This window comes from Artibeus jamaicensis, unplaced genomic scaffold, assembly GCF_021234435.1.
Source record: "Artibeus jamaicensis isolate MK-2021 breed Jamaican fruit bat unplaced genomic scaffold, CSHL_Jam_final contig_332, whole genome shotgun sequence".
Taxonomy (NCBI): Eukaryota; Metazoa; Chordata; class Mammalia; order Chiroptera; family Phyllostomidae; genus Artibeus; species Artibeus jamaicensis.
The window spans coordinates 25,433,519-25,447,757 of record NW_026521788.1 but is presented as its reverse complement, the minus strand read 5'-3'; the positions used below and the strand labels follow the sequence as shown (position 1 = coordinate 25,447,757).

The 14,239-nt window shown below is 35.8% G+C and overlaps 1 protein-coding gene across 2 annotated transcripts in view; it reads right to left on the bottom strand.

The window, feature by feature from the left end:
• VCL (vinculin) overlaps positions 1-14,239 on the bottom strand; it is a 106,895-nt gene that overhangs the window by 38,703 nt on the left and 53,953 nt on the right. For both annotated transcript variants that reach the window (XM_037130631.2, XM_037130630.2), the window contains exons 3-5: positions 3,171-3,321; positions 2,887-2,995; positions 537-659 (exon numbers count right to left, since the gene is read on the bottom strand). In XM_037130631.2, coding sequence (XP_036986526.1) covers positions 537-659; positions 2,887-2,995; positions 3,171-3,321 — 383 coding nt within the window. The remainder of the gene's footprint in view (positions 1-536; positions 660-2,886; positions 2,996-3,170; positions 3,322-14,239) is intronic.

Sequence of the window (14,239 nt, the reverse complement as noted above, 5' to 3'; positions counted from 1 at the left end):
AGTCACCATGGTGACTTTCTGGCCTCTACCCAACACAAAGGCGGTCCCAGCTGGCACAGACCACCAGCTCCATGGTTAAATATCTTTTAAAGAAAAGTGCTGTGTTAACACAACACTGAAAAGGGCTCTGGGTTCACTTCCTTATCATATAGTGCTCTATAATATCCAATCCAGCTCCTCACTTTTTTTTTTTGTAATACACATAAAAGTGTCAAAATCGACACATCCAACACTAGAGCTTCTAGAAGAGATTCCACTCCCAGAAAAAGGGCTAATTAGAGCTTCAGGAGACCAGAACTCAGCAACGGAAAGGACAATTTCAAACAAAGAGCAAGATGAGAAGAGCATTAGAGAAGATAAATTTGGGTTCTTAGTCAATCAGCCACAGCCTTCAGGTAATATCCAATCTATCAGGTCTCATTCTTACCCAGGCAGAAGGCTATGCAACTAAGCAGCAAAAGAAAATGATCATCAGAGTGTAGACCATATTAACTATTTTTTTCTTCTCCATAAGATCAAGTATAGGCAGAAAATACCTGAAATGAGAACTGGCAGCAACTCTTTGACGGTGTTCATTGAGTTCACTAACATCACTCGGTGCTCCTGGTGAGTCAGTTCCTGCTGCCTCTCATCAATCATCTTGGCCATCTTAGTCATCCCTGTGGCATATCGAATACATTGTGCAGGGTGAGCAGTGACATGACCCAGAGCCTGGCTTTCTGGGCCTAGAACCATCATGAATTACTGTGAAAGCCCACTTATTTCAAAACCAGAAACTATTGAACGCGAGCATTTATGACAGAAAAGTTTTACAGGACAGTTATAACTGAATGCAACTCTATTTTTTCATTAAAAGTAGTTTATTAAATGTAAATTCTAAATGTGATATAATTTTCACTTTTCACATAACTATATTCACAAACCCAAAATGATATTTAAGTGCATAAATAAATATTTGTAAAAAATAAATTCACGAGTTGGGTAAAAATACTTTGCCTGGCTACCATGTGTGTGGGTTTCACTCCATGTACCTGCCCCTGTGCTGAGGGATGGAAGAATCTCATGTGAGCCTGGTACTGAGAACCTAGCGACTGAAAAACATGTTAAGAATTGCAATAATGTGTTTTGTTTTCATCGTTACGTTTTTCTGTGCTTTCCAATTTGTCCATAATAAGAATGTACTGCTTTTATAATTAGAAACAAGTAGAGATACTATAAAAATAATTACAGTGATGACAGCATTTGAAAGCATCTGGTGTTTTGGAATCGGCCTGTAAGCACTTTCTGTTTCCTTTGAGTATTATTCAAAGGTTACGTGACTCTCTAAGATTTGAGTTCTTAAGTATTGGGTTGGCCTAAAAGTTCATTTAGTTTTTTCCATAAAATAAAAGACACACTTTTCATTGTCACCAGTAACTTTATTAATTTGGATATTTGAGTATGTCAGCTAGCTCTCGCATGGTATAACATCATTCTCAATTAATGTCTCAATTTGATTGCTGTCAACTTCACTCAGTCTACCCAACCATGGAGCATCCATTGCCCGGTGAGAAATCCCCAGCATGAAGCTTCCCAAACTACTTTAGCCACGTTCAATCAGTCACAGCACCCTCTCCATACACTACACAGATATTTTTTCAGATTTCTGTTGCGCTTTTACCTTTCTTAACATAATAAAGCATAATATGCCAAAAATGTTGCTTATTTTCTTTCATCTCCAATATTAAAATGACTACACAAAAATCACCAATTTTAATAAGCTTTTTTTTTTACTGCATACTGATATGACAGCTGTCACAATTTAACAAAATTGTTTCAAATGAAGTTAAAAGACAACTAAGTGATACTAGAGCCATCTTATGGAAAAAAACAAAAGAACTTTAGGACAACCCTATACTTTCACAGCTTATTATGGGGTAGATCTCTGTCCAAAGGGAGATGAGTAGAAAAGATGGGGTATCCCTCCTTCATCCAGAATAGCTCCATTTTTGTCTTTTACATATTGGGATTCTGCATAAGATCTCATCTGAAAAAATTTTTTAAAATTTAGTGCTATGAGAAAGTTAAAAGAGTACTTGCTCTGAAGCTACCTCCCAGTGATCTTCATTGATGGCTCAGAGAAATTTTAACTGCCGTAAGTTATAGAATGACTACACCAAAACCTCATGAAAATACTGTTAATTAAAAATCATTTTACATAAGACAAAAGAATTTTATAAGGTGACAAGTGACCTTTAATACTGACCAGTTAAACATCTGACGTGTCTTGTCATCTTGTCATTGGTCTCATTCATAGTCTAAGAAACTTAAAGTTCATGTTATATGCCTATAACATTGAAAGCTGGTAACTGTTCATGTATTTTGAATATTTAATTCTCAGATGACTAAACAGTGATTTCAAAATAAGATTTAGCCACAGTAGCTCCTCTCTCCTTCTAGGTCTGATTATATTATGCAGCCTTGGGCTGGGGCATGAATCCATGATAGTAGGCGGGCTAATTGGCAAGCTAAGAGGTCATAAAGAGCTGCAGGCCAGCTGGCAGACACTGAAGGAATCCTGTATAATATGGAATGGAGGGGTCAGGGTCCAGGGTGGCCTCACCCAATAGAGTCATAGAAAAGTATTTCCTACATTCTCCAGTAATATTTGCAATATCTAGTTTAATTCATTAGACAGGGACAGGATTTGTAGAAAGCAGTTCCGTTTTCTGAGGCAATGAGACTCCTTAGTAGAAGCAAAGTGTTAGCTCTATCATCAGAGTAGAGACACCCAAAAGCCCAATGCACCATTACCTATCTTCTATAAAAAATAGGAACGCCGCTTTCCTCTTGATCAAACATGAGCAATCCATAAAAATATTAGTACAAAAATTGGAAATGACTAACCTGGTCCAAGGTTCTTTGTGTAAGTGACCAAATCTTCCATAGTTTCTACCACCTCTGCCACTGTAAGATATTCCAAAATTCCTTTGCAAACTCTAATAATTTTACGAACCTGGAAATATAGTTCAGAGTAGTCAACTGAGTGAACAAGAAATAGAAAATAACAGTAATTCAGATGTGTAGCTGTTCAACATTTTCTCATTCTAAATAATCATCAATCCTCCATTATTATCTTTGAGGCTAGGCTTTTGTGTAAAAGAGGTCTGCTTGGGCCTCAGTTTGCCTACCTCAGCTTCATCGAAGGTGAGGAGCAGGTCTGATGTGCCGGAGAGGATGCCCCTGGACCCATCAATCAGATAATCTCGAGCAGGCACTGAGTAAGGGTCTGACTGAAGCATCTGGGCTGCCTGGACAAGCTTGGTGCAAGCATTTTCGACCCTGTGGGGAGGAACAGGGAGTTAACTCACCAGCAGAACCAAGCAGAATATCACATGCAATGACAAAAAATGTAATAGGATGTAAATTCATTTTTTTCTCTACATGGAAAACAGCCAAGACCAATTTATAATATAAGTTTTTAGCTTGTATTTACATTAAGTGCAGTACAATCATTCGCTCATTATTTAGTGCATTAAATAAGCCCTTGTTCTTTGATATTTCCTGGCAAAAAAAGATTTAAAAAAATGTTTTATAACCTTTACCATATTTTTGTCATGTATAATGCACACTTTCTTGCCCACATTTTTTAGGGAAAATCTGGATGCGCATTATGCATAGGTATAGTGATTACATGTCATGGGTTAATAATGGGTATAGTAATCCTGTGTATTACGTACACCAAAACGTGGGTGTGCATTATACATGGCAAAATATGATACTTCAGGTTGCTACATCTCTGTATCTCCTTTGTTTCCTTAATCCTCACCCAACACACACTGCCATTAAAACACACTACACAAAAAACTGAAATCCTTGACAAAAGTTCCACATTTAGCAGCTAAAAAAAAAAATTCCAAAGCATTGTGTTAAATTTAAATATTAGATAAAGCAAAGGAATAGGAGAAAACACAAAGAAAAATTGAGGTAATATGTATATTTCTCAATCATCTAGCTATATGAATTTACCTGACAAAATCCACTGGGTTGTTTGAAAACAGCTCTAGAAAACTATGTTGTTAATTAAAACATCAACAGCATTAATAACTGAACCAGTTATTAGTGGCTTAATATTAACAGTTTAATAACACAGATGATCTGGGCAGCCAACAATGGGGTCTTTTTGGAGGGGAGGGGTTCATTTAAAATCAGAACCCAAAATGCATAAACCAAGTATTCTCCTTGATCCACTTGTACTACTAAAATGTATTCATTCATTCATCCATTCATTTACAGTTGAAAGGACCTGATAGATCATCTCCTTTAATCTCATATTTGATAAACCCATTATGTTATCATTTTATTTTTTTAATTTTTAATTTTTAAAGATTCTATTTATTTATTTTAGGGAGAGAAAGGGGGCAAGAGAGAGGAAGAGAAATATCAATGTGCAGTTGCCTCTTGCACTGCACGCCTCCTACCAGGGACCTGGCCTACAACCCTGGCATGTGCCCTGACTGGGACCGGAACCCAGTTGATCATACATAATCTATTATGTATGATCAGAGAAATGATGTAGCTTTTGATCACTCTTAGAGAGGACTGGATTTTTGTTCCCTTTTTCATTTTCAAATTGAAATTTTGATGTAGTTTTAAATTATATAATATGTATGTTCATGTATATGACACAAACATATACACAACATTAAAAGGGCATACAGTGAAAAAAATCTTCCCTCCACTGTCTCCTAGGCATTCAAATTCCATCTATATAGTTGCAACCAATGTTATCTGTATTATTTTAAAAAAGACACTTTATGCATAGAGACAAAAATATAGGCTTCCACCTTTTTTATACAGACAGTATCATACTACACATACTCTCTACAATGGACGTGTTCTAGTAAAAATACATAAAAGGCTTCCTCATTCTTTTAAACAATTATATAACAAGCCTATAATTTATTAGCCTACTGCAATGAATCATCTTGAATACATATCATTTTTAAATGCACAGATATGTAGTGTACAATCTGGAAGCAGAACTGCTGAGTCACAAGTGGCTCATTTTAGTTTTGATGAGCGGCATATTGCCATCCTCAGAAGTGATTAATTTACATTTCTATCACAGTGAATTAGAGTACCCACTTCCCACAGTCTCAATAACTCAGTGTGTTATCAAAACTTATGGATTTTCACCAATATAACAGACCAAAATTGGATCTCAATATAGTTTTTTAATTGAGGTGAAAATTCACATAACACATAATTAGTCATTTTAAAGAATATAATTCAGTGGCATTTAGTGCATTCATAATGTTGAGCAACCATCACCTCTCTCTTGTGTCAAAAATTTTTCATTACCTCAGAAAAACACTCTGCACCCATTAGGTTAGTGATTTTCAACTGGTGCACCACAAAAAAAAATGTTGTAGTACCTGACTATTCAGTCAGGGGCCCTGACCTGTTTTCCCTTAGACTGTCAAATTTTAAAAATGACAACAGTCAACAAAACAATAGCCATCAGGTATGAATGAATCAAAATGATCTCTTTTTCTGTCAGGTTGGCAATAAATATTTTTTTTAGTTTGCCACAGAATTTTAGTGATTAGTTCATGTGTATCATGAGATGAAAAGGTTGAAAATCACTGTATTAAGTAATAAAGATAAGACTAACAACAGACTTCTCTTTGGAAACAATGCAAGCCAGAAGACGGTGGAGCAAAGTATTTAAAGGAAAATAAATCTGTCAACCTAAAAATATATACCCAAAGAAAATATATTTCAAAGCTTAAGGTGAAGTAAAGACTTTTCAGACATATAAAAGCTAAAAGAATTTATCACCAGACTACTTGCACTGTAAGAAATGTTAAAAGAAGTCCTTTGGGAAGAAGAAAAATTATACCAGGTAGAAATTTAGAATTACAGAGGAAAAATGAAAAGCACAAAATGATAACTATGTGGGTAAGCAGAAATATATTTTTCCCACACTATCTAACTATCTTTAAGAGATAATTAACTGAAGCATGAACTTTTGTATTTTGATTTTTTAAAGATTTTTATTTATTTATATTTAGAGAGGGGAAGGGAGGGAGAAAGAGAGGGAGAGAAGCATCGATGTGCAGTTGCCTTTCATGTGCTTCCCACTGGGGACCTGGCCTGCAACCCAGGAGTGTGCCCTAGACTGGGAATCGAACTGGAGACCCTTTGCTTTGCAGGCCAGTGCTCAATCCACTGAGCCATACCAGCCAGAGCTGAAGCATAAACTTTTTAAAAAATAAATTAAAAAAAAAACACTAAATTTGGTTTGGCAGTCCGGTTGGACAATGAGGACTGGCTTTGCCAATGATTGTGACAGATATTTTCCATAAATTAAATAAGTTAAATTTACATGAAAACACATTTAAGACATGTATGCAATATACAATATAGTAAAAAATATATGCTTTGCAACTAAACTTATGATTTTAAAATGTTTAAATGAAAACTTAAAAAATATTCAAGAGAATTATTTTAGAAGCCCTTTAGAAATAACCAACCACTCATTAAAGACCACTTGTTGTGGAGCATTTACCAGTCACTTCAAGGTTTTTTACAACCACTCACTCTAATTGAAACACCTTTCTCTCTAACCCTCTTTTGCTTGACTAACCCCTAACTGTTCTCTTAGACTCCGCTTTTAAATGCCCCTTACTTGTGGAAACTCTCTCAAACCTATGAGTACCTCTCCAATGTGAGACATATCACACCTCTCAGTTTAGTCTTCTCTCTCTCCCACAAGACTAAAACTTCAGCAGGGCCAAGGACCTTCTCTATCTTGTTCATTAACTCAGACTAGAATGCTTGACACATAATAAATGGTCAATAAATATTTATATGAATGAATAAGTTTTCAGAAGTGCAGACAATTATGAAATCACCTGGCCCATTGAAATCATTAACTTTAAAAAGTCACAATCTTAATTATATTTCCAGGTAAGATGAACCTTGATGACATTATGGCAAACATAACCAACATAAGCATCATAGAATGCAACTGTTTCACTGCAACTATTTGCAAGGATTCAGTTACTGCATAAGTGTTTCAAATTTAGAAACACAAAAAACAAATAGTCATTATGAAGAAAGAAAACAAACAAAAAAAGATGAAATGGAAAAGCTTTACAGGAATCGATTTGATTCTCCACTAATGGTTCCCATGTGGACTAAAATGAAAGGACCAAAACAGACACTGCATCCATTTTTTTCTACAGTTGAGAATCTTATCCATACATTAAAAGGTAATGGTGTTCATAAAAGCCAAACAAATCCCACCATGACTAACCAGTAGTCAGAAACAGGATGGGATCTGTGTTGTTTGCAGAAAATGAGATTTTATTTAAACACTCAAGCTGCATCGCCTCTTAAAGCAACCTACTGTTTAATAAAAATCTGAATTCTTTAAAAAGCATTTTAGAGAATGACAGTATGGCTAAGATCTGTTTCCTAAGTAATAATATATCTTGACTATACTAATAATACTACTAATAATATTGGTACTTTAAATCAATCAACTAGAACAGGTTAAGGCTTCCTTTTCTGCCTTTTAGTCTTCAACCTAAATTAATAGAAAATTCTTATGGTTTAGATCAATGGACCAATGACAGCCTCATGGGACACAAAATATGTTCACTCATTATCCACTAATTCATTCTTCCCAGAATTACCACATGATATAATTTGATACAACTTAAGAGATGTAATCTAAATTCAGTTCCATGTGATTTCAATGATCATTAATCAAAAAACTTAAGCTTATGCTGAATTTTTTATTGGGGAAAATAAATCCAGAGATAATAAAGATTGATTGCCACAAGTCGTTTTAAAACATTCTTGTAGACTGCATCCAGAAGTGAGTTTAATCCTTTGATATATTTGTTCATCTAACATATTGAGTAACTACTACATGCTATATGAGTACTAAGAATAGTTGTTTTAAGTCCCTAGCTTTAAGGGGGTTACCGCCTTGGTAAGAGGAGACATACATGTAAAGGAATACAGATTAGAATTTAGAAGTATATCCAGCATGTGCAGGAGGAACATAAAAGTGGGAGTAGTCATTTTTAACTGAAAGACTAGGGAAGTTGTGAGAAGTAAAGACAACATTGCTCCTGCTCTCAGATGCTTAGACCTGGTTGTAAAGATGACTCTCTCCACAGCACCTCTTCAAGTTATTTTTCCAGTGGAATAATATTCTCTCTCTGTCTCTCTCCCCACCACCACAAGAGTCCTTTCTGTAAAAACTAATATTTGAATTAGTAAGAGTCCTGGCTTAACTAGGGAGAGCAGTTTACTGTGGCAAAGGACAGGTAACTCACTCACCCGGAAGCCAAGCAATCTCAGTCTTCTCCCATAAAAATAAGTCATCTCATCCCAGCTCAGTGATTTTTGTCAAGGAAAGCAGAAAGCTTCGGACAAAATGGCATGAAGGAGGCAGTCTCATTGGCTTATTTAGATATAACACTGCTCCATAATTTAAAACTGAAAAGCTTCCTAAAACAGCCAACAGGTTAAACTTTCAGTCCACCCCAAAAAACATGTTGGTGGTGGGAGCAATGATCTTATATCAAATTCATTGTTTTAATAAAAACCTGACCTGAGACGGTATAGCCATTTAGGTTATCAATACTGTCACAAACACACACACCAAAAAATTTTTTAAAAAGCATTCTCTTTTGCTTCAGACTATAGTGCTGTGGAATAGAACACCTGAAAATCTGATTTCATAGACATCAGCTTACCCTGGAGCACACTCAAAGCAGCAGGTATTTACATCTTGGGACCTGTTCTTTCAAGAGAGTTGGTTAGGTCACAAGCATATCCTGTCACACAAAGCACAGACAACACCCAGGAGACTGGAAGTAAACAGGTAGAAGAAAGAACACATCAGCTGGAAGGTGAGGCTTTCCCCGCTGTGGCCAATAAACCTGAACCTCCATTTCTAACCCCACGAGCATAGGCAGGCAAAATTAGCTGTCAGGGCTAATCCTGCTCTCTTCATAACCCTTGTTGAAACTTTCCTTCCCTTCCCATCTGTGCAGGGTCTCTCAGACATCAAGAAAGGCCTAAACCACATACCATATTTTGCGGACTATAAGATGCAATCCCCCACATCAAATCTGGGGGTAAGTGGGGGTACATCTTACAGTCAGAATGTGGCTTGCCTGGCTCACAGTGGGGGGGGGGGTGGAGCAGGGTCACAGGTTATTAAATATTTTACCACATTTTTTGCTTCAAAATTTTTTTCCTATTTTCCTCCTCTAAAATTTGGGTGCATCTTATTACCAATGCATCTTTTTTTTTAATATTTTATTTATTTATTTTCAGAGAGAGGGGAAGGGAAGGAGAGAGGGAGAGGAATATCGATGTGTGGTTGCCTCTCATGTGTCCCCCACTGGGAACTGGCCTGCAACCTAGGCATGTGCCCTGACTGGGGATCGAACCTCAATCCTCTGCTTCACAGGCCCACACTCAATCCACTGAGCTACACCAGCCAGGGCATATTACCGGTGCATCTTATAGTCCTAAAAATACAGTACATGTTTACAAAGCCCATCATATTTGAAAAGTGCCAAAACAGGTTCATAAATATGGTGGTGTACTTAAGGGTTTACATTTAATCATTTTAATTGCATGACAAACATCTTCCTTTAAGACTCTCTCTGTTTCTCTATGGCTACATATATGGTATCACTTGAAGATAATATTAAAGTCTGGTCCCTTCATAAATATAAGGTCTGAGTGAGAGTCCAGGGAGTGGGGGAAGGGGTAGGCCCTTAAACCATCTCTGCTTTCCCAAAGTTAGCATCTCCCCTCAGCCAAAGATCTGATAAGTGAAAATGACTCCTGAACATTCAAAAATTCTCCCTTCGCTAATTATTTAAGTATTTAAATTGTTAACCTGAGGACTGAGCTCCACTGAAATTTCTAGCATCAGCAACTGATAGGTCAGCCTTTCTAGTTTCCCTCATAGTGCCTCTACGATCAATTCATTCCATCCTCAGGTCTTATTGTGTTTATATATGTGATTAAAAAATAATACAAATAATATATATGCGAGGATTTCAAAAGACTAGAGAGATATGTAAAAATAGAGTGGGTTTTTTTTAATATACTTGCCATTTGGCACAAATTTTACTTTGAAATAGCAAAAGTGAATTCATTTTGCAGCATTCTAGTACTAGTCAACGTGCTCTGCCCCTGGCATTGCCATTTTGAGAAAGGTCAAGGATCCTCAGCCATTAGTCATCTAGAAACCTGAGTGAAGGCCATAAGCAGTTACAGTTTTTCGGAGGGAGTCAGGAACACAGAGTACAATGACCCGCTTTAATCTAGTTCAGGTAGCAAGTACAAAACACCAGCTCTGTGCGTACACTGTGATAACACTAAAACATGCTGTTCAACCCCATGCTCCTAGATTTAAAGATCCCGAAGGCCTCATCCATAAATAATTCCTTACCCCGTCCTAACTCAGTGATGGCACAGGACACCACACGGGCATACCCACAACTAAAATTAAAAACCACAATGAGTCATACAGAAAACACTGAAAAACCCTTTAAGGGCAATGCAAAATTCTTTTTGCTAGGACACGTACGGTTGAGATAACAAAGCTAAAACACACACAAACACAGGCTCACTAAATCCTTTCATTTCAGATGATACTAGATTGCACAGCCAGTTCTGACTTCACCTTTAGACAAAACAAGTTCTGCCAGAAACGAGAGACAACTAAAGGAGAAGTAGAATGATTGGGGGTGAGAGAGGTTAAAGTGTCACTGCTGCCCAAAGCTACCTGCTCCTCAAGTCTTGGTAGGCAGCTTATTTGAAAGGTAGAGTATGAGTCACAACCATTTAATCCTTTAAAGCCTGAATGATTAGTCCCATTCTTTCTCTCCACCTCCCTCGCCTCCTGTTCTAATCCAGCATCTGTGAAGCAAGAGGATATTGTGAGCCCACAAGGTTTAGTCAAGAACCCTGCTACCTATCTGTCCATTAGCAACTACGGCCCTTCCTTCATCTCATGCCAGGGTTATAGCAGAAAACAGATGAATGTAGAAGCAAGTGTGTCTTACAGATACTAGTAGTTTTCAAATGTATGTTAACTCTGTTATGCTTAATTAAAAATGTATTTTAAAACATTAAAAATTCATTGCATCTTTTGTTCTTATATTTTCTTAGTCAAGTAATTATAAAAAGAGTCACTATTATTATTTGAAGTTACTTATGCTGAAAAACTTGACAATCCTGTTCTACAGCAGAAGGTAATGAATGAGTTAGAAGTGTAAATACATAAACACAATAAGAGAACATTTTTACTTATGAAGAAAACTGCCAAAAACTAGGATGTGGTTTAAAAAAAAATCTGAAGATTCAAATGGACAGACTAATATCAATCGACAGTCATTATAAAAAAGAATAAATAATGAAGTAATTAACAGAACTTAAGACCCAGGAAAACCAAAACTTGTAGCCATGAAATATGCTTTGAAGCATGTTTACAACTGACAATTACATGGAAAATTCACAAATCTACAGTTACTATAGGAGATTTTGACATACTTCAACCATAAACTGAAAGTTCAAATAGACAAAATGGTAAGGCTATAAAAGTAATACTTACATGTTGACTTAATTGATATAAAAAGAACCTTGTACCCAAAAACAAAGGAGAATATACTTTCTTTTCAAGCATGCACATTACACGTACCAAAACGGACCACTTATTATGTGGCAAAACATTTCCGAGAATTTATATTATACCAACCATTGTCTTTTGAGCACAAGGCAGTTAAATTTGAAATATAACAATAAAAAGATAGGAAAAAAAAGAATTTTGAAATCTTTAATACATCCTAAATAATGCCTATGGTGAAAGAGAAATTTACAACTGAAATTACAAAATACTTAAGGTTGAAAAACTGTTAAATTACCTATAGCTGTTTCCAAACTTGTAGTAGGACTTAGAACAAAATTAAGAGCCTAAACAATATTTATTTAAAAACAAGGAAGACTAAACATAAATTTGAAATATTGAAATATCAAGCAATAAAAAATAAATATGAAAGGAAGATTTAATGAAATAGATCTTTGGGGAAAAACTAGTAAAACATATCTCCAAAAGTGTGATAAGAAAAAAGGCAGAAATAAATAATACTGAACAAAGAAGGCCAGAGGAAATGGATAACTTTCTAGAAAAGTATCAAATTATCAAAGTTGACTCGAAATTCACTTCAGATCTTTATTAGATGATAAAGGAAACTAATGCATAATCAAATTCCTTCCTCCAAAAGTCACCAGACCCAGAGAGTTGTAGATACAAGTTCTGTCAAACTTTGAAGAACAGATAATCTTTACCTTATATAAACTCCTTCAAAGACTAGAAAAAGACCTTATTTTATGAGGCCAAAATAACCTTGATACAAAAACTAGGTGAGAAGAGAACAAAAGAAAACTATAGATCAAGATCCCTCATGAACAAAGAAACAAAATCCTTTAAAACATGAGCAAATTGAATTCAGCACTGTACTTTCTTTTTCAGATCATAACCAAGTAGGGTTTACCCTAGAAATTCAAAGATCAGAAAAATCTGTGTTCATGTATTAGACCAGAGACCATCTTACAGAGTAAAATGGATAAAAACCACATGGCCATCTTGATACGTATGGAAAAAGCAGTAAATAAAAATAAGAATTATGGTTCTTTAAAAAAAAAAGGTCTTACCATAGGAGACAATAAATTAGGGTAAAATTTTTGGTGAAAAAAGCTTTTAAAAGTAACTGAGTTTATTTAAAGAAAATGGTTAAGAAAAGAAGCTAATTATCACAAAATATCTTTTGCCCCCAGATACTTTCGTATATATTATCTCACTCATTTAAGCCCCAGAAGAACTATTACATTTTTAAAAAATCTTATATTGAAGGGTGACAAAGAATCTTAACAATTGGAATGAGCACCGGCCTGGGAGTAATAGTTGCAGGCTTTGAATTCTATAACTGCCAAGTATGTACTGAGTAACTTTCAACAAGTTACTGAGCTTCTATGAGTCTTAGCTTTCTTATCTCCAAGATAAGGTGGATAAATAACACAATGCAAAATACCCACTCATAAAAGCATTCAAGAAATGGAGCTATTTTTATGTTTGTTTGGTTTTTGCTTCTACTAAGAAAAGAACAATATTTTCAAGAGATGTGGAAAATATTTTAAACCTTGTAAACTTCTTAATTTTGGACTGGACCTATGTCAGGATAATAAAGAAATACTTGTGGTCTAATTTTATAGTGTCTCTTCATTTTTGCAGGATAGAGTTGGGGCAGCCAATGACCTCAATTCATCTATAAAATACAGCCCTGGCTGGTGTGGCTCAGTGGATTGAGTGCCAGCCTGCAGGTTGTTCCTTTGATTCCCAGTCAGGGCACATGCCTGAGTTGTGAACTGGGTCCTCAGTTGGAGGCATGTGAGAGGCAACCAATCTATGCATCTCTCACACATGGATGTTTTTTCTCCCTCTCTTTCTCCCTTCCTTCCCCTCTCTTTAAAAATAAATAAATAAAATATTTTTTAAAAAGACAGCAGGCGGGTTAAATAATCTCCATAATCTCTTTTAACTTCAAAATGTTATGATGTTAACTTCCTTATGGCGTAAGAGTCCCAAGACACTGCAGTACATCACAAAGTATATCTGTAATATTCCTTCTTTGGAAATACTTAGAAATGTAAACTGTTATCCTCCAGGAGCAGTATAAGGTCAGTACGGCCTGGAGAGAGAGAGTTAGACTACATGACTTCTTGAAAGGTCACACTGTGGAAGAACATGGATTTGGAAGCCAGGAGATCACCAATAAGAAACATGTCCTGCCAATTACTAGCTGAGCAACTTTGGGTGAGTTAAAACTTGTCGAATTTCAGCTTTCTTATATGTAAATTGTAACATGTAATATAATACCTTGACGTTGGTGTTCTCAGAATTACATGCAAAAATGAAAATATATAAATACCTGGCCCAATAATATGTACTCAACAAATGTGAGTTCCTCTTGAGTTCTTTTTTAAAATGATTTTGATTACTCTGTAAACATGGAATACTATAGTATTCCATGTTTACATTTTTGTTTATTTCTTCATCATGAAGGGTACACAAAGTAAACTAAGGATTAAATTTCTGCCAAGTTGTTCTGCAGGTTAATAAAATGACACAGAGCTCACTGTTGAGAAGACTCAA